This window comes from Cavia porcellus, unplaced genomic scaffold, assembly GCF_034190915.1.
Source record: "Cavia porcellus strain 051 isolate PalLab524CR breed Dunkin Hartley unplaced genomic scaffold, mCavPor4.1 scaffold_16, whole genome shotgun sequence".
Taxonomy (NCBI): Eukaryota; Metazoa; Chordata; class Mammalia; order Rodentia; family Caviidae; genus Cavia; species Cavia porcellus.
The window spans coordinates 10,534,091-10,551,391 of NW_026947499.1; the positions used below are offsets into that span (position 1 = coordinate 10,534,091).

General features: G+C 56.5%; 1 protein-coding gene across 3 annotated transcripts in view; it reads left to right on the forward strand.

The window, feature by feature from the left end:
* The window catches only part of Rph3a (rabphilin 3A), an 88,074-nt gene extending 72,817 nt beyond the window's left edge, over positions 1-15,257 (forward strand). For all 3 annotated transcript variants that reach the window (XM_063225675.1, XM_063225676.1, XM_003462951.5), the window contains 11 exons: positions 70-132; positions 901-1,110; positions 3,253-3,332; positions 4,161-4,235; positions 5,221-5,330; positions 5,995-6,121; positions 7,763-7,819; positions 8,158-8,312; positions 10,842-10,923; positions 12,426-12,522; positions 13,129-15,257. In XM_063225675.1, coding sequence (XP_063081745.1) covers positions 70-132; positions 901-1,110; positions 3,253-3,332; positions 4,161-4,235; positions 5,221-5,330; positions 5,995-6,121; positions 7,763-7,819; positions 8,158-8,312; positions 10,842-10,923; positions 12,426-12,522; positions 13,129-13,259 — 1,187 coding nt within the window. In that variant the 3' untranslated portion in view covers positions 13,260-15,257. The remainder of the gene's footprint in view (positions 1-69; positions 133-900; positions 1,111-3,252; positions 3,333-4,160; positions 4,236-5,220; positions 5,331-5,994; positions 6,122-7,762; positions 7,820-8,157; positions 8,313-10,841; positions 10,924-12,425; positions 12,523-13,128) is intronic.
* Positions 15,258-17,301: the final 2,044 nt, after the last annotated feature.

Here is a 17,301-nt window from a genome sequence, read left to right on the forward strand (position 1 = left end):
GGGAGGGTGCCCGCGCCGAATGTCGCAGCCCTACCCACTGTGCCCTGTGCCTTTCTCTCTGCCCCTCAGGACCGGCAGGGGGCACCAGAGCGGCTCCGGGGCCCGCAGGTCGCTTCCCAGACCAGAGAGCAGGCGAGTGTGGCTCCCTCCTCCCTTCGAGGGACAGAGCGGGCACCCTGGGCCCAAATCCCCGGCCACTGCACTAAGGGCAGATGGAAAATGCCAACCCCGAGAGGGCCAAGAGCCCGGCCGGCCGGCTCAGTCCCTGCCCCTCCACTCCCTGGCTGTGTGACTGGCACAAGAGGGTGCTGGCTGTGAGCCTCCCTTCCCTGCCCCCACGTGAGAAAGACAGGAGGCCCAGGCCCGGGGCGTCACAGGCAGGCCTCGGCATGGAGCGGAACATGTGCATCTCCTGCATCCTCTGTCGTCATGGCTACCACATCCTCACTGCTTCCCGCTCCCACCCCGCCCCAGGCACCGAGGGGTGCCCTCGGTCCCTGGGGCACCCCAACCCCTGTAGGCCGAGACCGGTTAGCATGCTACAGCTGTGAATGCAATGAAAACAACCCATGCAGCTACTGCAGTGCCCTTGGGCATCACGAGTGCAGTTCCACAGCTGAGGGCACTGAGGCTCAGAGACATTACTTCACTTTCCCAAGGCCACACAGCTGAGTTTCAAACTCAGGCTGTCTGGCTCAAGTCTACACCGCTGCCCAGCCGGGTGAGGCCTGTCTCTACCACATCCGAATCATCTCCACTGTCGGGCATGCACCCCAAGGCCCCGCTGCGGGCCACTAATTCTGGACAGGGCCAGGGAACTTGCATTTTGAAAGCTTCCCTAGATGCTCCAGGGATTCAGTGCCTCTTTCTTGTCCCTTGTCCTCGCCTCTGTCCTTACAGAGGTGGCTACAGGTGACCCTGGCTATCCGGGGGTCACTGCCCCAGTCCGGGAGGAGAGGACAGGGGCAGCCAGGGAGGAGCGAGCGGCCCCGACAGCCGGACCCTATTCCCAAGCATCTGCCACCGTGCCCCAGCCGGCCACCTCGGCCCGCCCGCTGCCCCCGGAGGAAGAGGAGGAGGAGGCCAACAGCTATGATTCGGACGAAGCAAGTAGGTGCTGGACGGGGTGGCCCTCGGTCCCTGGGCACCCCAACCCCTGTAGGCCGAGACCGGTTAGCATGCTACAGCTGTGAATGCAACCTGGGTTCACCAAGCAGCACCGGCCTTGCCCAGAATAGTGCTGTGTTTGGCAGATTTTCTATCATGGTAAAAGACACAACCTCAAAGTTACCATGTTAATTGTTTTGTTGGTGTTGTTGCAGGGCCGGGGATTGAACCCAGAGCCTTTACACTGAGCTGCGCCTCAGCCCTTGCATACTTTGAGAGAGACTCTCACTGAGTGGTCAGGTTGCCCAGGCTGGGCTCAAACTTATGATCCTTCTGTCTCAGCCTCCCAAAGAGCTTGGTTTACACAGGTGCACCACCATCCCCGGCTCATTTGAATTGTCTTAAAGATCTCAATAGGGTGGCACTGAGTACGTTCCCTGAGTTCAGTCACACGCCGAAGCATCTTAGCAGGTGTCCCCTAAGAGTGATGTTTAACCTGTCAGTGACTTATTGAGCAGCTACTGTGTACCTCTTGGAGAACAACAGGAAGATAAGGGCTGCAGCCTGCAGCCCAGGGGCTGCCTCAGGCAGGGACACTGAGCCACACAGCACTGGGACAGAGGCTGGCACAGTGGCATGGCCTGGGCTCATTGCACACTGGGAAGCAGACCCTGGCTGAGGGGCAGGTAAACTGAGGCATCTCCTGGCAGGCACTTCATGGACTGCACACCATCACCCTGTTTCTAGATTGCAGTCCTGGGAACGGAACCCAGGGCCTTTGCACAGAGCCACAGCCCCACTCCCTTTTCCCCCCTATGTTTTTAAATTTTAAGCTACCTGTTATCCCAGCACTCAGGAGGCTGAAGAGGAGCCTCACCAGGAGTTCAAGGCCAGCCTGGGCTACCGGGCAAGGCCCTGTCTCAGAACAATAAAATTGAGACGGGGTCTCCCTAAGCCTTTGGTTTTACACAGAGCTCCAGGCACAGGACGAGGCACACCACGGTTGTGGTGCCTCAACCGTCAAGGTCCTAGTGGTGACGAGGGTGGCACCCTCCTGTGCCCGCCCTGTGCAGCTGCTGGCTGAATCCCCTGGGCAAGGCCAGGACAGCTGTTTGTCCCCCTCCCTCGTGATCAGTGGGGAGGCCCCAAGAAACTGGAGGCTGGCGGGAGGGGCGATGGCCAGGCCTGGGGAGGTCTCAGCTGTCCCCTGATGTCATCCCTGGGCTGTCTTGTGGGCTAGCGGTTGGCAGTTTCAAGAGACTTCCCGCCTCTTCAGCCAGGCGTGTCTCTGCTCCCGAAATACTCCGGGCCATCACTAACTCACGTCCGCATCTTTTATATGCCCGTCTCACGCATGTCGATACGCCTGTCTCCAGCCTCCTCCCCCTCCTCCTTTCCCTCCTCCCCCTCCTCTCCCTCCTCCCCTCTCCCCCTTCCCCTCCCCCTCCCCCTCCTCCTTCCCCTCCTCCTCCTCCTCCCCTTCCCATCCTACCTCCTCCTCCTCCTCCTCCCCCTCCTCAGACCTCTGCAGCAGACAGACTTACTGAGCATGTACTAATGCCTCAGACTGTCCCAGGCACTCAGATACTGTGGCAAAAGATGGCCGATGAGCCAGGCCACCTCCTGGCTCTAGCATTCGAGTGGACAGAGACCCTTAACACTGACTCCATCTCAGACCCAGACGAGAGCTCCTGAAGCAGATGAAATGCGCTGAGTGACCTGAGGGCAGCGGCGTTAGATGCGGTGAGGGGAGGGCTTTTCTGAACAGAGAGATGCGGGCGTCAGAAGCCATCAGCTACGTGAGGATGTAGAGGGAGAGTGTTTGTTCCCTCCATGGCCAGGAAGCATCTAAAAGTTTCCTGAAGGGGCCTGGTGGGGGCAGAGTCAGCGAGACAGTCCCAGCGCCTGCCCCAGTGGGCCTCAATGTAGCAGGCAGGAAGTCACCCACTCAGCAGGTGCATAGACCACCAACTGACCACTCGTGCACAGAGGTGCTAAACAGGAAGGCCGCCAGGATAGTGTCCAGGCCGGGGACGGAGTCTTCCCGTCTCCTGTAATCTCCATGCCTAGCCTGGACTGGGCACATCGTAAGTGTTTGTTGATGACTAAACAAATGTCCTCTTGGTTCCTGTCTGACCCCTTCAGCCACCCTGGGTGCCCTGGAATTCAGCCTTCTCTACGACCAGGACAACAGCTCCCTGCAGTGCACCATCATAAAGGCCAAGGTGGGTGAGGACATTTGAGTGGGGACAGTTCGAGGGCTGACTCCTGCTGCTGCCTGTGACCAGGATGGTGGCTGAAGCAGGGTGGTCACCAGCATATCGGGTGTCCCAGAGGCAGGGCCCCCTACAGGGACAGCCCTGGAGGGTTCCCACTTCTCTGTGGCCGCCTCCCGGGAGCCAGACCCTGGCTCTGCCCAGGCCGGCTCCCCGCTGTCAGAGCTCAGAGCTCCCATTCGGCCCCGAAGCTGGCCGGGGGCAGATGCTAAGCCTAAGCCTCGGGTGGTGCTCACCCTGACCCTCAGGGCAGCCGTCCTGTCCTCCATGTGCACTGACTGGGCGCCTGCTGTGTACCAGGCACTGCAGGTACACACTGAGGTCAGCACCACCCTGCAAATAACACCTCGAGGTCAGTGCCAGCGGCACCTTGGTTGCCTTCACTGAAACCTGTGAGGTTTTCAGGGATCCCTTTGTACACGTGGGCAAACTGAGGCCTCGGGAGTCTCCTTCCCTGATCCCTGCTTCTCTCCACCTTTCTATTCTGGCAGAATTGCATTTAAGTTCTCTGCCTTGAGGAAAGTCCTATTCTCATTCCCATTCCACAGGCTCAGAGAGGCTGAGATACTTTCCTAAGGTCACACAGCTCACCTGGAAGCAGCATTTCTCTGGATGCCGACTGCCTGAGCCTAGCACTGCCCCACTCCTGTGTGTCCCTCCCTCTTTGGAAGAGGAGGCACACAGGGAGGACCGCCAGGCGGCACAGACACGGGGCTGTGTCTCTGCCTGTGACAGCACAGGCCCAGGCTCTCACGCCCCGGCCGGCTTCTCTTGCAGGGACTGAAGCCCATGGACTCCAACGGCCTGGCCGATCCCTACGTCAAGCTGCACCTCCTGCCGGGGGCCAGCAAGGTACCATATGGCCAGCAGCTCTGCAGGCCTGGCCCGCACCTGGGTTCTCAGCCCCAAGCTAGAATGGCCCATCTGGCGCGTGCGCCCCACAAACACCCCTGCGGGTGTCAGATGCCCGACACACACACACACACACACACACACACTCACACTTTCTGTCACTCTTAATTTACTTGATCAGACAGTCCCTTAGCTCTCGATGGCCAGCTCACCTCCCCAGTGACGTGTGCGTCCCATCAAGACCCTCTTTAGCCAGGTGTGGTAGTGAATGCCTGTAACCCCAGCTCTTTTCGAGGCGAGGCAGGAGGGTCACAAGTTTGAGACCAGCCTGAGCAGTTTAGCAGGAATTTGTCCCAAAAAACAAACAAAACATTTTAGAAAGAAAGAGCTGGGGGTGTAGCTCATTGCAAAGACCCTCTGTTCAATCCTGAGTGAAAAGGGAAACAGGAGACTCCCCTCATGCACTATTAAATCCAAATCTGTGTGGCCAAAAAGTCTAACATGAGTCATTTACACATTAGTATGAATTAGATTTGTCACTAGGCCACCTGTTCTGGATATGGTTCCATTTCTAGCCTTTTCTTTCATAATAAAATGGAAAAGTTTATCCTCTCTGAGGTATTTCAGGTTCACAAGGGTCACTATTTGGAGGAAAAGAGGGAAGCATCCCAAGGTCTCCTCTCTAGGAATGGGACACTCATCTCTACCTCCCGGGCCTATAGATGGATGCCAGGAATCTCCAGGGAGACATTTTTGTATCTTTATCTTAATGGAGAGTTCCAGCAGGAGCCAGCGGAGGCCACTGCTCCATTTGTCTGTGGTCCTTGTCCTGGAGGCCCCAGCCCCTAGAACATGCACTGGGGGGCAACCCAGGCCCTGGACCCTCCTTCGGGGAAAGCCACCGCCCACCCAAGGCGGCTAGGAGGAGGGGGCTGCGGGCGGCTCCTGGGGAGGCGAGCCTGTCTGACCTCTCTGGGGGCTCTAGTCCAACAAGCTCCGGACAAAGACCCTGCGCAACACCCGGAACCCCATTTGGAACGAAACCCTCGTGTACCACGGCATCACAGAGGAGGACATGCAGAGGAAGACCCTCAGGTGCCCGCGGTGGGGTGGAGGGGGAGCAGGACTTCTCATTTGGAAACATCCATGTAAAAGCCAGGCACGGTGGCACACACCTGTAGTCCCAGCGCTGTGGGAGACTGAGGCAGGAAGGTCAGAGGTTTGAACCCAGCCTGGGCAGCTTATCGAGACTGACTCAATCAATCATCCAATCTATTAGGGCTGAGGGTGTAGCTCCGTGCTAAGGCCCTGGGCGCAGTCTCCAGTAGAAGAAAAAGTGGGGCGAGGGGATAAATGTAGGTGAAGGTGGAGGCAGACAGGACAAATGGCTCCCTGCAGCCAGCCCACTGGTGGCCTGGGTGGGCAGCTAGTGAGTGGGGCGGGTCCTGCGCATCCCTGGGTGCAAGCGCACCCTCCTTTGGGTTTGAGCGGGGTGGGGGCCCGTGTGTGCGCATGCGCACTGCGTACCGTGTGTTTGCACATGCGCAGACTCGCCAGGCTGCGCCCCCTAGCCAGGGCCCTGGTCTGTGCCTTTTGGGACGCGTGAGTCGCGCTGCAGCCAAGCAGGAGTGCGAGCCGCAGGCCCAGGGCCCCGTTACCACTCCTAGACGCGGCCCACCTTCCTCGCCGCAGCTCTGGCGCGTAGTGGGAGTTCAGCATCTGTCTCTCCTTCTCTCCCCACCCCTCACGTCACCTGCAGGATCTCAGTGTGTGACGAGGACAAATTTGGCCATAACGAGTTCATCGGTGAAACGAGATTCTCACTCAAGAAACTGAAACCGAACCAGAGGAAGAATTTCAACATCTGTCTGGAGCGGGTGATCCCGGTGAGCACCGCGGTCCTTGGGATTTCAGGGTCAGCAGCGGGGCTGGATCCACGGGTGCCTACACAGAGGGCTGTAGCAGCTGGCGAGGAGAGTGAAGACTTCCGATCAAGCGGTCTAGGCTGCATTCCTCTTCTCCTTTGCCCTCCAGATGTCAGCTGGGGGCACAGCCCAGGCCTGCCACTCCCCTGTTCCTTGGCATTAGCCTAGGGACTGAACTACTCTGAGCCTCGGTTTTCTTGTCTGCAAAATGGGTATCACAACAGTGCCTGCTTGTGTTCAAAAACCATCAGAACAGAATCTACTGTGCAGCAAGCATTTTTAAACGCACGGGCATTATAGAAAATAATGCTGCCTCACACACCTGTCAGTGATGGTGTCCTTGGCTTGGTGGCTAAGAGTATGGTCTCTGCAGCCAGAGGCCCTGGGCTGGAATCCTGGCTCTGCAGATTGAATTCTACCCTTAACCTCTCTGGGCCTCGGTTTTCTCCTCTGTAAACTGGGGTAATGGAGGACCCATCTGAGAGAGTCTTTTCATGCTCTGGTGTGGCTGTGCATATAAAATATAAGAACCAGTGTCACCCTCGCATGTGGCCTTGGCCTTAGAGGAGAACAAGGGGTGAGCGGAGGTTCTCCTGCTGGGCTGTACCGCAGAGTTTACCGGGACTGTGAACACTAAGAGGTGGAGGGGCCCCTGGAGACCCCCGCTTAGGGGGGGAGGGGCACAGCAGTGGTGTCTTTTAAGATAACCCAGTCTGTCCTTGATTGATACATGGGCTCAGGGTAGGGGACAAGTGGCCAGCTGAGGACTGACTGCCTGGTTGCCAGGCCCTGTTCTCACAGCTCATGTAAAGGAATCAGACACCACAAAGGAACTGTGGGAAAGGTCAGCGCTGCCTGCTGGGCGCCTCATAAATCCCTGCTGCCCTAGGAGGACAGCTGGCCGCCCCAGCTCCCTCTTCCTCCCCTGCTCCACGAGCCCAGTTGGTCAGGACAGTGGCCAGGTCCCCCCGCCTGGGCCATCCGCTCCAGGCTCTGCCCATCTTGCTGGATGGACACAGCCAGCCCAGGACACAGAGGCAGTGGGACAGGGCTGCTGCATGCCCAGGACACTGCTAATCATCTTCAGCTCTTTGCCTGTCCATCCCTCTCAGCCCCTGCTCCCCCCCTAAGGACCTGCTGTGGCCTGAGGAACTGTGCCTCCTCTCTGTGGACCCCAGAGTTCCTCATTTGTAAAGTGGGGAGGCTGAGTTTAACCAGGAGTTTGCAAACTGTGATCCAGGCTGGGGGAGAGACACCCAGCAGACCAGAGAAGTCCCCAGTCCTTCAGCCCAAGCAGAGGAAGCGTGTCTGACTCCTGTGTGGGGCGCTGTGCTGCTGGGCGAATGCTTTCCCCTGCTCCTCGGTGTCTTCACGGACAGGGGAAGCAGCCGGGTTCTGAGCGGTGGCGCCTGCGCGTGCTCTGCTGCCGGTCGGCGTCGAGGAAGCTGCAGCCGCGAGGGGGCGCCCGGGAGGCGCAGGGACTCGGGGAGCCCAGCTCACCGCTCTCGGCTCTGGGTGCTGACGGAAGGGAGGGGTTGGGGTCCTTGCGGAGCATGGAGCCCCGTAGTCAATGTCCTGCTCGTTCTGTTTCCTCCCGCCAAGATGAAGCGCGCAGGAACCACCGGCTCGGCCCGGGGCATGGCCCTTTACGAGGAGGAGGTGAGCGGGGTGGAAAGCCCAGCCAAGTCGGGTCTGTCTCTTCCCTTCCTGCCTGGCCCCGTCCCTTTCTCCCCCGTGCCTGCCCGCCTGTGGGGCCACCAGGAGAGGGGCCCTTCACCCCAGTGAGACCCGGGGGCCTCCCCCCACCTGCAGCCTCCAGGGCGGCTCAAGCTCCGCGTATGCTCAGGCCTCTGCGCGCGCCCCCTGCAAGCCGCCGGGAGGTGGCGCTGTCCGCGGTGCTGACCCGCGTGAGCCAGCCCTGCACAGCGGCCCCCAGTGCCCGCCGCGCTCCCAGCCCAGCCCCTGCCCACCCAGCCCCACGCCTTTGCCTCCAACAGCAGGTGGAGCGCATCGGCGACATAGAGGAGCGCGGCAAGATCCTGGTGTCCCTGATGTACAGCACTCAGCAAGGAGGCCTCATCGTGGGCATCATCCGCTGCGTGCACCTGGCGGCCATGGACGCCAATGGCTACTCCGACCCCTTCGTCAAGCTGTGAGTCAGGGCCCGTGAGGGTCCCAGTCCTTGGAGAGCAGAGGGCCTCCCCCAAGTCACAGCCTACTGAGTCCCAGCAGGGGGACGAGCCCACCCACAGTCTGGCACACAGTGCTAGTGTGAGGTTGGCATCGCTGCTGTGGGCAGTGCGGCACCTGCCGCAGGTGAAGTTCGGTGATGTTGTACCTCCTGGGGGCAAGTGGCATGGTCACGGCAACCCTCTGAGATCCTCAGAAGTCAGACTCACTCCCTGGGGCAGGTCAGAGCCCCGCAAATGCTGCAGGATTTGCCTGCCTGGATCCTGGAGTGCAAAAGACAGATCCAAGCACGCTCGCGAATCAGCCTGCCGCTGGCGGTCCTCCCAGAAGCGGACAGTGCAGTTTTCTTTATGTCCAAGATGGGGCGCAGGGCTTAAATGAGACGTCATGCCCTGTGAGTGAGTCTGATACCCAAAATGCTCTGCGGTAGAAGAGGCTCGGATTTTGTACTTTTCTGGACTTGGGAATACTTGCATCTACATAATCAGGTACATCGGGGGTGGTACCCAAGGCTAAGCACAAAATTCATTTAGGTTACGTGCATACTTATAGCCCAGAGCTCAGTTCACACAGTACTTTTAGTGCACATGTTTGCCTGTCCCCCTCCCCGTCACAGGAAATCACTTGTGAAGTACTCAGATTTCTAAACGTTTCTGATATTGGAGCATTTCCAAGTTTGGGCTTTTGGATTAGAGATGCCCGACCTATATAAAGCAGTTCAGCTGCACCCAGTGCCGGGATGTTTCGCACCTGAGTGGAATTCTGCCTTGCCTTGTGGTGGCGGCAAAATGTGTGTTTTCATGGATCCTGACTGCTGTGATGGTCTCCAGCTGTGTGACACTGGGCTTATGGCTTAACCTCTCTGGGCCTCAGCATCCTCACCTGTAAGGCAGAGAGAGTAACACTGCACACTGATAGTTCAGGGGCTCCAGGAGGGGACACCAAGAGAGGCTGAGATATGCAAGAGATTCGCTGGGGGAAGTGCCCAGGGAGGCAGTCAGGGGGACCCAGAGGAGGCCCCCAGAGACGACAGAGCTTGCCGCGGGTCTGGTTTAGCAAGGAAGAGAGGGAGAGAAATTGGAAGACTCCCAGCTCCAAGAAGTTTGAGCCAGGTGCTGGGGAGCCCTTGAGCACAAAGCCTGCGTCTGAGGAGCCCTGTCCCCCTGGCTAGGAGGCTGCCCTGCCACTGCGGCCGGTGCTGGCTCACAGAAAGGGATTGGCCCAGCCCACCACCACTGCTGGTTCGCGGGAAGGGATTGGCCCAGCCCACCACTACTGCTGGTTCGAGGAAAGGGATTGGCCAGCCCACCACTACTGCTGGTTCGAGGAAAGGGATTGGCCCAGCCCACCACTACTGCTGGTTCGAGGAAAGGGATTGGCCCAGCCCACCACTACTGCTGGTTCGAGGAAAGGGATTGGCCCAGCCCACCACCACTGCTGGTTCGCGGGAAGGGATTGGCTTCCTCTTGATTCTCTTCCCTGGATGCGTGGCCACTGCTGGTTTACAGGAAGCTGGATTGTGTATTTTCTATGAGGGAGGATTTAGTTAACAAAAAGCACACATGTCAGTAGTGAGTGTGATTTTTCAGAATAGTTTGGTTTCGTTTCCTTGTCTGACCCTAGAGAGAAAATGAGCCCCGCCCCGCAGGTCCTGCAGGCTATGAACCCTCAGCTGGGCGCGGGCTGGGCTTCCTGAAATAATCCTCCTCTGCACCTCGCCTGTCCCTCCCGCTCAGTCCCGCCAGAGGGTGCAGAGGTAAATGGTCACCGGGAAGCAGCTACCCCAGCAGTCAGGGAAAGGCAGAAAACTGTTGGGCCCTTCTGACCACATGACGATTTCCCAATGGAGAAATCACCGTCGATATTGAGTTCCTCCCTCCTGTGTCTTCCTACGATGTATCTTCAAACACAGTTCAGTGAAGGAGAAAGCAATGTTTGGCTCTTCACAGCAAGTTTACGGTCGTGTTTAAAGTTCTCCAAAGAGTCACAACCTGGGTCAGAATCAAAAGTCCCAAACCTGATGGAATTTAAGCCCATGTTGTTTGCTCACTCGGGAAATACTTGTTTTTATCAGAAATACAGATTTTGCAGGCAAAGAATAGTATTCAGATGTGACAGTAATCAGCTTTTGTCTGTTTTCAAACTCTGTCCCTGGAGTGTGTTTTCACTCAGAAAACATTAATTGAGCACCTATTATGCGCTAGGCCTGGGGGAAGAGTCTTAGAGACTGAGGAAACGGTATGTGCAAAGGCCCTGAGACAGCAAGTGGAGTAAGGAGTGGGGAGAGGAACCTGGAATAAGCTTCTGTGCTTGGCACTGGGCTGGCACCAACCGGTAGGTGCCCTGATGCACATTGGCCATTGTCGTGTTGCTTCGCTTTCTGATTTGCTCCCTGCTGTAACCCTGAGGCTGAGAGTGGCCTTTGGGGTCGTGGCAGGGCTGTCCTGCTTCCTTAAAGTCTGTGTGTAATGCCCCGTTGTGTCTCTTGCAGCTGGCTGAAACCGGACATGGGAAAGAAAGCCAAACACAAGACTCAAATTAAGAAGAAAACCCTGAATCCTGAATTTAATGAGGTAAGGCCGCCCCACTCTGTGATAATTCCTGGGAGCCAGAGAAGACAAAATTCCTACCATCCTCATGTAGATCGCATAAAAAATAATAAGAGCTTTGGGGCATAGGTCAGCTTGAATTTAAGACAGGGAGTGAGTTCCCTGTCACCAGAGGAAATCAATCCTCAACAAAAACCTGGAGGTCAGGGACCAAAGACCTCACAAAAGGGACTTCCTGAGCTGCTCCAGAGCTGCAAGAGCGGTGGGTGAGGGTCTTCACCATGGGCAGAAGTTTTTCCAGGGTGATTCCTGGCAGGATGTCTCTTACCATAATGGTTTTTAAATTTATTTAAACACTGATTGTATTTTCTGATCAGACCTTGTACAGACAATGTGAATATGCGTGGGACCCATTTTCTTACTGTTCACAATAACATCACAGTGTACCCCTGCCCTCCATCTTACTCACAGTGGGACGGGCTCAGAAGTTCACTTCCTAGAAGTCACCTTTAATAAACCGTCTCGGGCATCTGGAAAGATTCCCCTGCAAGGGTGTCCTCTGGGGTAACACCGAGGATGCGTTCAACTGCGGTGATTGCAGACCTGCCGCGTGTCGGTGATCATCGAAAGCGTAAAACTTCGCCATCCTGGTTTAGACTCTGTGCAGCCAGACGGTCATTAAATGTGGCCATTAAAATGGCAGGATAGCGGCCTGGGATTTAGCTCAGGGGTGTAATTGCCTGTCTGGCAAGTGCGAGGTCATGAGTTCGATCCCCAGTACCAAAAAAGAAGGCGAGAGAGAAGAGGGTCAGTAGTGGGCTTGCCACCGACTACGGGAGCTGTAATGCAAAGCATTCAGTACTGTTCTGCATTCTAAAAGTGCGGCTGAGCACGAACACACATGGAAAAACATGACGGTAGCTTTCGTTTGTAGTTGGATTGGAAGTCTGTTTTGTTTTTGTTTTTCTCCTTCATTTTGTTGTTTGGTTTGGTTTTTTGAGGCAGGGTCTTGCTGTGCAGCCCATGCTGGCCTCAAACTTACGGCAATCCTCCTGCCTCTGCTTCCCAAGTGATGGGATTGCAAGCATGTGCCTCCACACCCAGTTTATCTATTTTAAGGGTGAATATGAGTAAATTTTTTAATTGGGGGAAAATTACTTTTTTAAAACTCAGATTGTTTAGGGTGCAAACGTACTCGGCCTGCTTTGACCACTTTTCCTCCCTAAAAATAAGCCAGGCGAAGCTTGTCCCGAAGCCCAGGAAGGATGGTCAAGGTCTCGGTCACCTGCCTTGCAGGAACCCAGGCAGGACGAGGTCAGGGGGAGAAGCCCTGCTGCCTCCATTCCAAACAGAGCCGTCCCTGCAGAGGTCGAGGGTTTTGTTCTGCAGCAGGATTGAGGAGGGGGATCCTTGGGCCTGGAATGGAGGCTCCCAGAATGCCCTGCACCAAGATGTCCCTCCGTCCACGACCCTCTGGGGAGGGGTGGAGGGACGACCCTCACTCACTCCTCCTCTGCCACACCCAGGAGTTTTTCTATGACATCAAACACAGTGACCTGGCGAAGAAGTCACTGGACATCTCCGTGTGGGACTACGATATCGGCAAGTCCAATGATTACATCGGTGAGTGCTCCCAGCTCTGGAGGAAGCTCCTCCCCGCCCTCCCGGGAGGCTGCAGAGGAGGGTCCGGCTCAGTCCCCGTCCTTGTGCCACCCTACAGCCCCGTGACCCTGGCTCTGGTCCTTTCAGAGTTGCCTTTGTGTGGCGGGGCTCGCCCAGCTGATCCGCTGAACCCGGGGCCTCCATAGAACAACTGGACCCTAGTTGAGAGGGGTGTGGGGTCTCTGCAGAAGAGCAGCGCACAGGAATTCCCCTTCGTCTGTTTTCGAGTCCAGGATGAAGGTTTTTATTTTCTTGGCCACTTTCCACATGATAAGGAAGAGAAGTGATTAAAAACAGAGCCCGAAGGAAACTGGGCCAGGGTCAAGGGCTGAGCAGGAAGAGGGAAGCGATGGTGGGTGACGTGCTGGAGAAGCGGGAGCACGCGTTTCCGTGAGCCCACGGTGACACGCAGGGGCCCTGAGAAAGTGCACGGTGAAGCTATGCCTGGGTGCTGGAGCTGGGACCATGGCCGGTTCTGGAGGCCCAGAGGCCCATGGTGAGACTTTCGGGCCCGGGATGGGATGGGCATCCTCCCTCCTGACCTGCTGCTCCCTCCCCGCCCCCCAGGAGGCTGCCAGCTGGGCATCTCAGCCAAGGGCGAGCGCTTGAAACACTGGTACGAGTGTCTGAAAAACAAGGACAAGAGGATCGAGCGCTGGCACCAGCTGCAGAATGAGAACCATGTGTCGAGCGATTAGGACCGAGCCGGCCCCGCCACCGTGAACCCAGCCTGCCCCGGCCGCTCACTGCGCTCCGGTCTCTCCCCTGTGCCACCTCCCAGCCCAGCTGCCCTGTCCGAGCCGGACATTGGGGTCCCCCCACCTTGGGCATAGCTGCCAAAGACCTCCCCCTTCTCCTCCTCTTCTTCCTCAAACCTTCCCTCCTCCCCTGCCACTCCCCTTCCTCCTCCTCCTCCTCCCCCTCCTCCTCCTCCTCCTCCCCCTCTTCCTCCTCCTCCCCTTCCTCCCCTTCCTCCTCCTCCTCCTCCTCTTCCTCCTCCTCCTCCTCCTCCTTCCCTTCCTCCTCCCCTTCCTCCTCCTCTTCCTCCTCCTCCTCCTCCTCGTCCTCCCGTCCTCCCGTCCTCCTTTTCCTCCATCTCCTAGTATGGAGCAGGAGGGCTGGGGACACAGAGATGCTTATAAAGAGCAGGTCCGTTTAATAACCTCCCAGCCTGGGTAAATTAACAAAGGTCTCCACCATTCAGGGCTGTTTTTCTACCCTCCGGGGCTTGAACATACATGCACACACACCTGCCTGGGTCCTGTGTCCCCTCCACGTGTCCCCTCGGCTGTCAGCAAACCCTCACACCAGGAACACACATGTTGGGGCAGAAATGGGGACACCCAGGATCCCACTGCCCGTCCGGACGCACCCCAGTTGCCAGGAGAGCAGCCTGCTCCTGTGGGCAGGAGCCCCCCGCCATCCCACTCCAGACACACTCAGCAGTGGACACACAGGGACCTCATCGCCCCCTCCTCCAGGAAGTCATGGATTTGCTCCTGGCAGAGAAGACTCCTCCTCCCCACCGCCTTCCCTTCCCCTACTCCCATCAGGAGCCTCCCCTGGCCAGCTCCTGCTGTGCTCTCCGCCCCCACCTCCCCCCTCTTCCCTGGTCCCCTCATGGGGGGGGCACAGAATAATAGAAGCAGACTCTGGGGCTCCAGGCCAACCTGCACCCACACGCCCCGCCTCCCTCCCCTCTTAAGCTCTCCACCGCTGCTGTCTGCACGGCCAGATGGCCTTGGGCTGGGGAAGGCTGCAGGCACAGCCCTGGGCACAGCAGTACCCCACAAGCTGGCGGACGCCCCTTAGAGAGCTCTGCCACCCCTGCTTCCCCAGTGGGCACTGGCGAGAAGAGAGCACTATGGGCCGGGTCCTAGGGGGCTCCACCAAGCCCACCTGCCTCCTTCCCCTGTGCTCCGGGCTGGGGCTCCATTTCCTTCCTGGGGTGCCCTGCCTCTCCCTCTGTCCATCTCTCTGTCTCTGGCATGTTCTTTTTCAAGTTCCCGGGGGAATCCAATCACATCTCGGGTATAAAACTTTTAAGAAGAAGGAAACCCTGATGCCAAAGGCTTTCAGTCCATCATGAACCAAGACAAACACTCTAACTCTGAGGCTGGTCAGGGATTCTTCAGTGCCCCTTAAGAAAGGTTGGGTTTTCCCAACTTTGATTAGATGTTTGCTTGGGAAAATCATCACAAATCATCCCGGACCCCTGCCACTTGCTCTAGAGGCTGTCAGGCCCAACAGAAACTGCTACCCACACTCGCAACTTCTGACCCCCACTTAATGCCCTCCACCCTCAGCTCCCCGCACACCTTCCTGGAGGACTCGGTTCTTGCCTTTAAACAATCACTTTCTAAATACCAAGCTCCTCGCCTTCCCCGAGGTGGTCAACAGCTTCCTGGCTTTTGACCTTGACTTCTCCCTTTAGTCCCCCGTGGCACCCACTCAGCCACCCCTCTGTCACGGTCCACCCTTAGGAGCATGCATGCCGGCTGTGGCGCCCAAGCCTGACGCTGGTGTCGGCGCTGGAATGAGCATGCCCGAGCGTGCCATGCCCTGGTCTGGGCACACGCTGTCCCAGACCCTGCCAGTCCCTCCCGCCTAGCACAAACACATCCCCTGTGCATGCCAACCACCGTCGCCTTTCTCTGTGATGATGTAGCCAACAATAAAGTAGGAATCTCCAGGCACACGGTGGTCTGTGGTTTTCCTTGCCAGTTTCTAAAGGAGTACTTTCTGTGGGTGTCCAACCTCACCCTCTCCCTCCGCCCCCAGGAAGAGTCTCAGTGTTTGTGGAGTCTGGTATTGTTGAACTTAAACCACAAAACTGAGCCAGGCCTGATTCAAGCAGCTCACTTATCAAGGACCTCCCCCACTGGCTTTGGAGGGCTGGATGTAACGTACCCATGAGAAAGACATCGATTTGCCAACAAGAGATCAGATACCTAGGCCTCAGCGTGGCTTGCAGAACACCACGTAGGCACAGAGCACAAACAACCTCTTTGTGCCCTTCCAACCCCAAGCACCCAGTGCCAAGTAAGAGTGTTTCCAGGGGTAACAGGGTTCTGTGCCATCTGGATCCCAAATTTTTCACTCATCGTTAATCCCCTATATGCAACCGTAAAAGCTGGGGGATGTGGGGGAAGAGCCCTTCCTCTGAGAAGCTGACCAGAAAAGAAGCCTTGACTAAGGCCCAGCCTTGGGCCTGTATAGCCACGCCCTTCTTCCTGTATGCCCATGAATGGGAAGCAGTGGCCGTGGGGGTCTTCACTCAGATCCTGGGATCTTGACCTCACCTGGTGGCCCAGTGGTCAAAACTGATTCTGTGACCCTGGGAGGCCTCCATGCGTTAGGACACTTGCTGTCACCACCTTGTTGATGCAGGAGGCTAACCAGTTGACTTTGGGACAACTGACCATTTGGGTATCACACGCAGCCATAACCTCAGTGGACCCGAGAGGACACCGTGGGTCATCAGGTCTGGGGGTGACTTGTTATCAAGGGCTCCTATGTGAAAATAGCCGCATAACCTAGAGCCTGGACGCTCAGCCCAGCCACCTTGCTCCCAGGCTAACAAGGAGCCCCTTTCACGACGGTTTGGAGGTGGTAGATGAGTTCGTGAGCCAGGGAAATCTCACTCATGGCCCTTCAGAGACACAGATAGCAAATGTTTCATAGATGGACGTGACCTTGTGCTAGGAGGGGTCCAACAACCAGGATGCTGACATTGGACTGTGTGGTGGAGGCCTGCTCGTTGCCACCAGAACCCAGCCTACGAGGCAGAGCTAATGGCCTCAACAGGGCTGTTTCACTAACAAAGGACAAAAACGGATTCAGAATGTGCCTTTGCAAGCTTCCATGTAAATGGTGTCCTCTGTAAGGAAAGGGGTCTCATGACGGCTGAGGTTTAAGACTAAGTTAAAGTGAGATGTGTGCCAATCAAAATCAATTTCTTCTATCCATCAAGGCCAGTTAAGCCTTCTCAGAAGTTATCCTGGAACCACGCACAGCACCTCTATGTTCTTCTGTCAGGCCCAGTCGTCTGGATGAGGCACAGGCATTGCTTGCCCAAATGGCTTTCTGTGACAGCTTGGGAGGTTTTTCTATCCCAGTGACTCTGCTTAGGTACCTTCCTCTGTGGTCCTGTAAGCTCCTTGATCAGAAGACTGGGGACTCCCCGAATTACAGGACATCACGACAGAGGGTCTCTGGTGTCCTGAGTCCTCACTGACCTCTGAGAGCTGGGGCCAAAGTACTGGCTGTCCTCTTAGCCCACCTATCTTTCTAATCTTCTGGTCTCTAAATCTTAGTTGTTGAACTCCCAGAAGAGAAGATTAATGACATTACATCATAATGGAGGTGGTAAGCTTCATATTACTGTCTTACCTGAATGTCAAGTTCCTTAGAACACAATATAGAGCCGTTGATCTATAATAACCATAGATATTCTAATACCTGAATCCTTAAAGATTATTAACAGATAACAGTTACATATTTTACACAGAAAGTTAGAAATCAAAAAACCACAAGTCTTAGTTACTATTTACTGGTCACTGAGACAAAATACCTGATGCCCAAAGTTGGGAAAGGAAATGTTTATTTTTTATAGTTTTTTGGAGGGTTCAGTCCATACTCAGTTGGCTCCAAGGCAGGGTGACATGGTGGGGCTGCAGTTCATGGTGGCTGCAAACAGCAAGGTGGAAACCAGCAAGAGAGAGAGACACACCTTCTTCC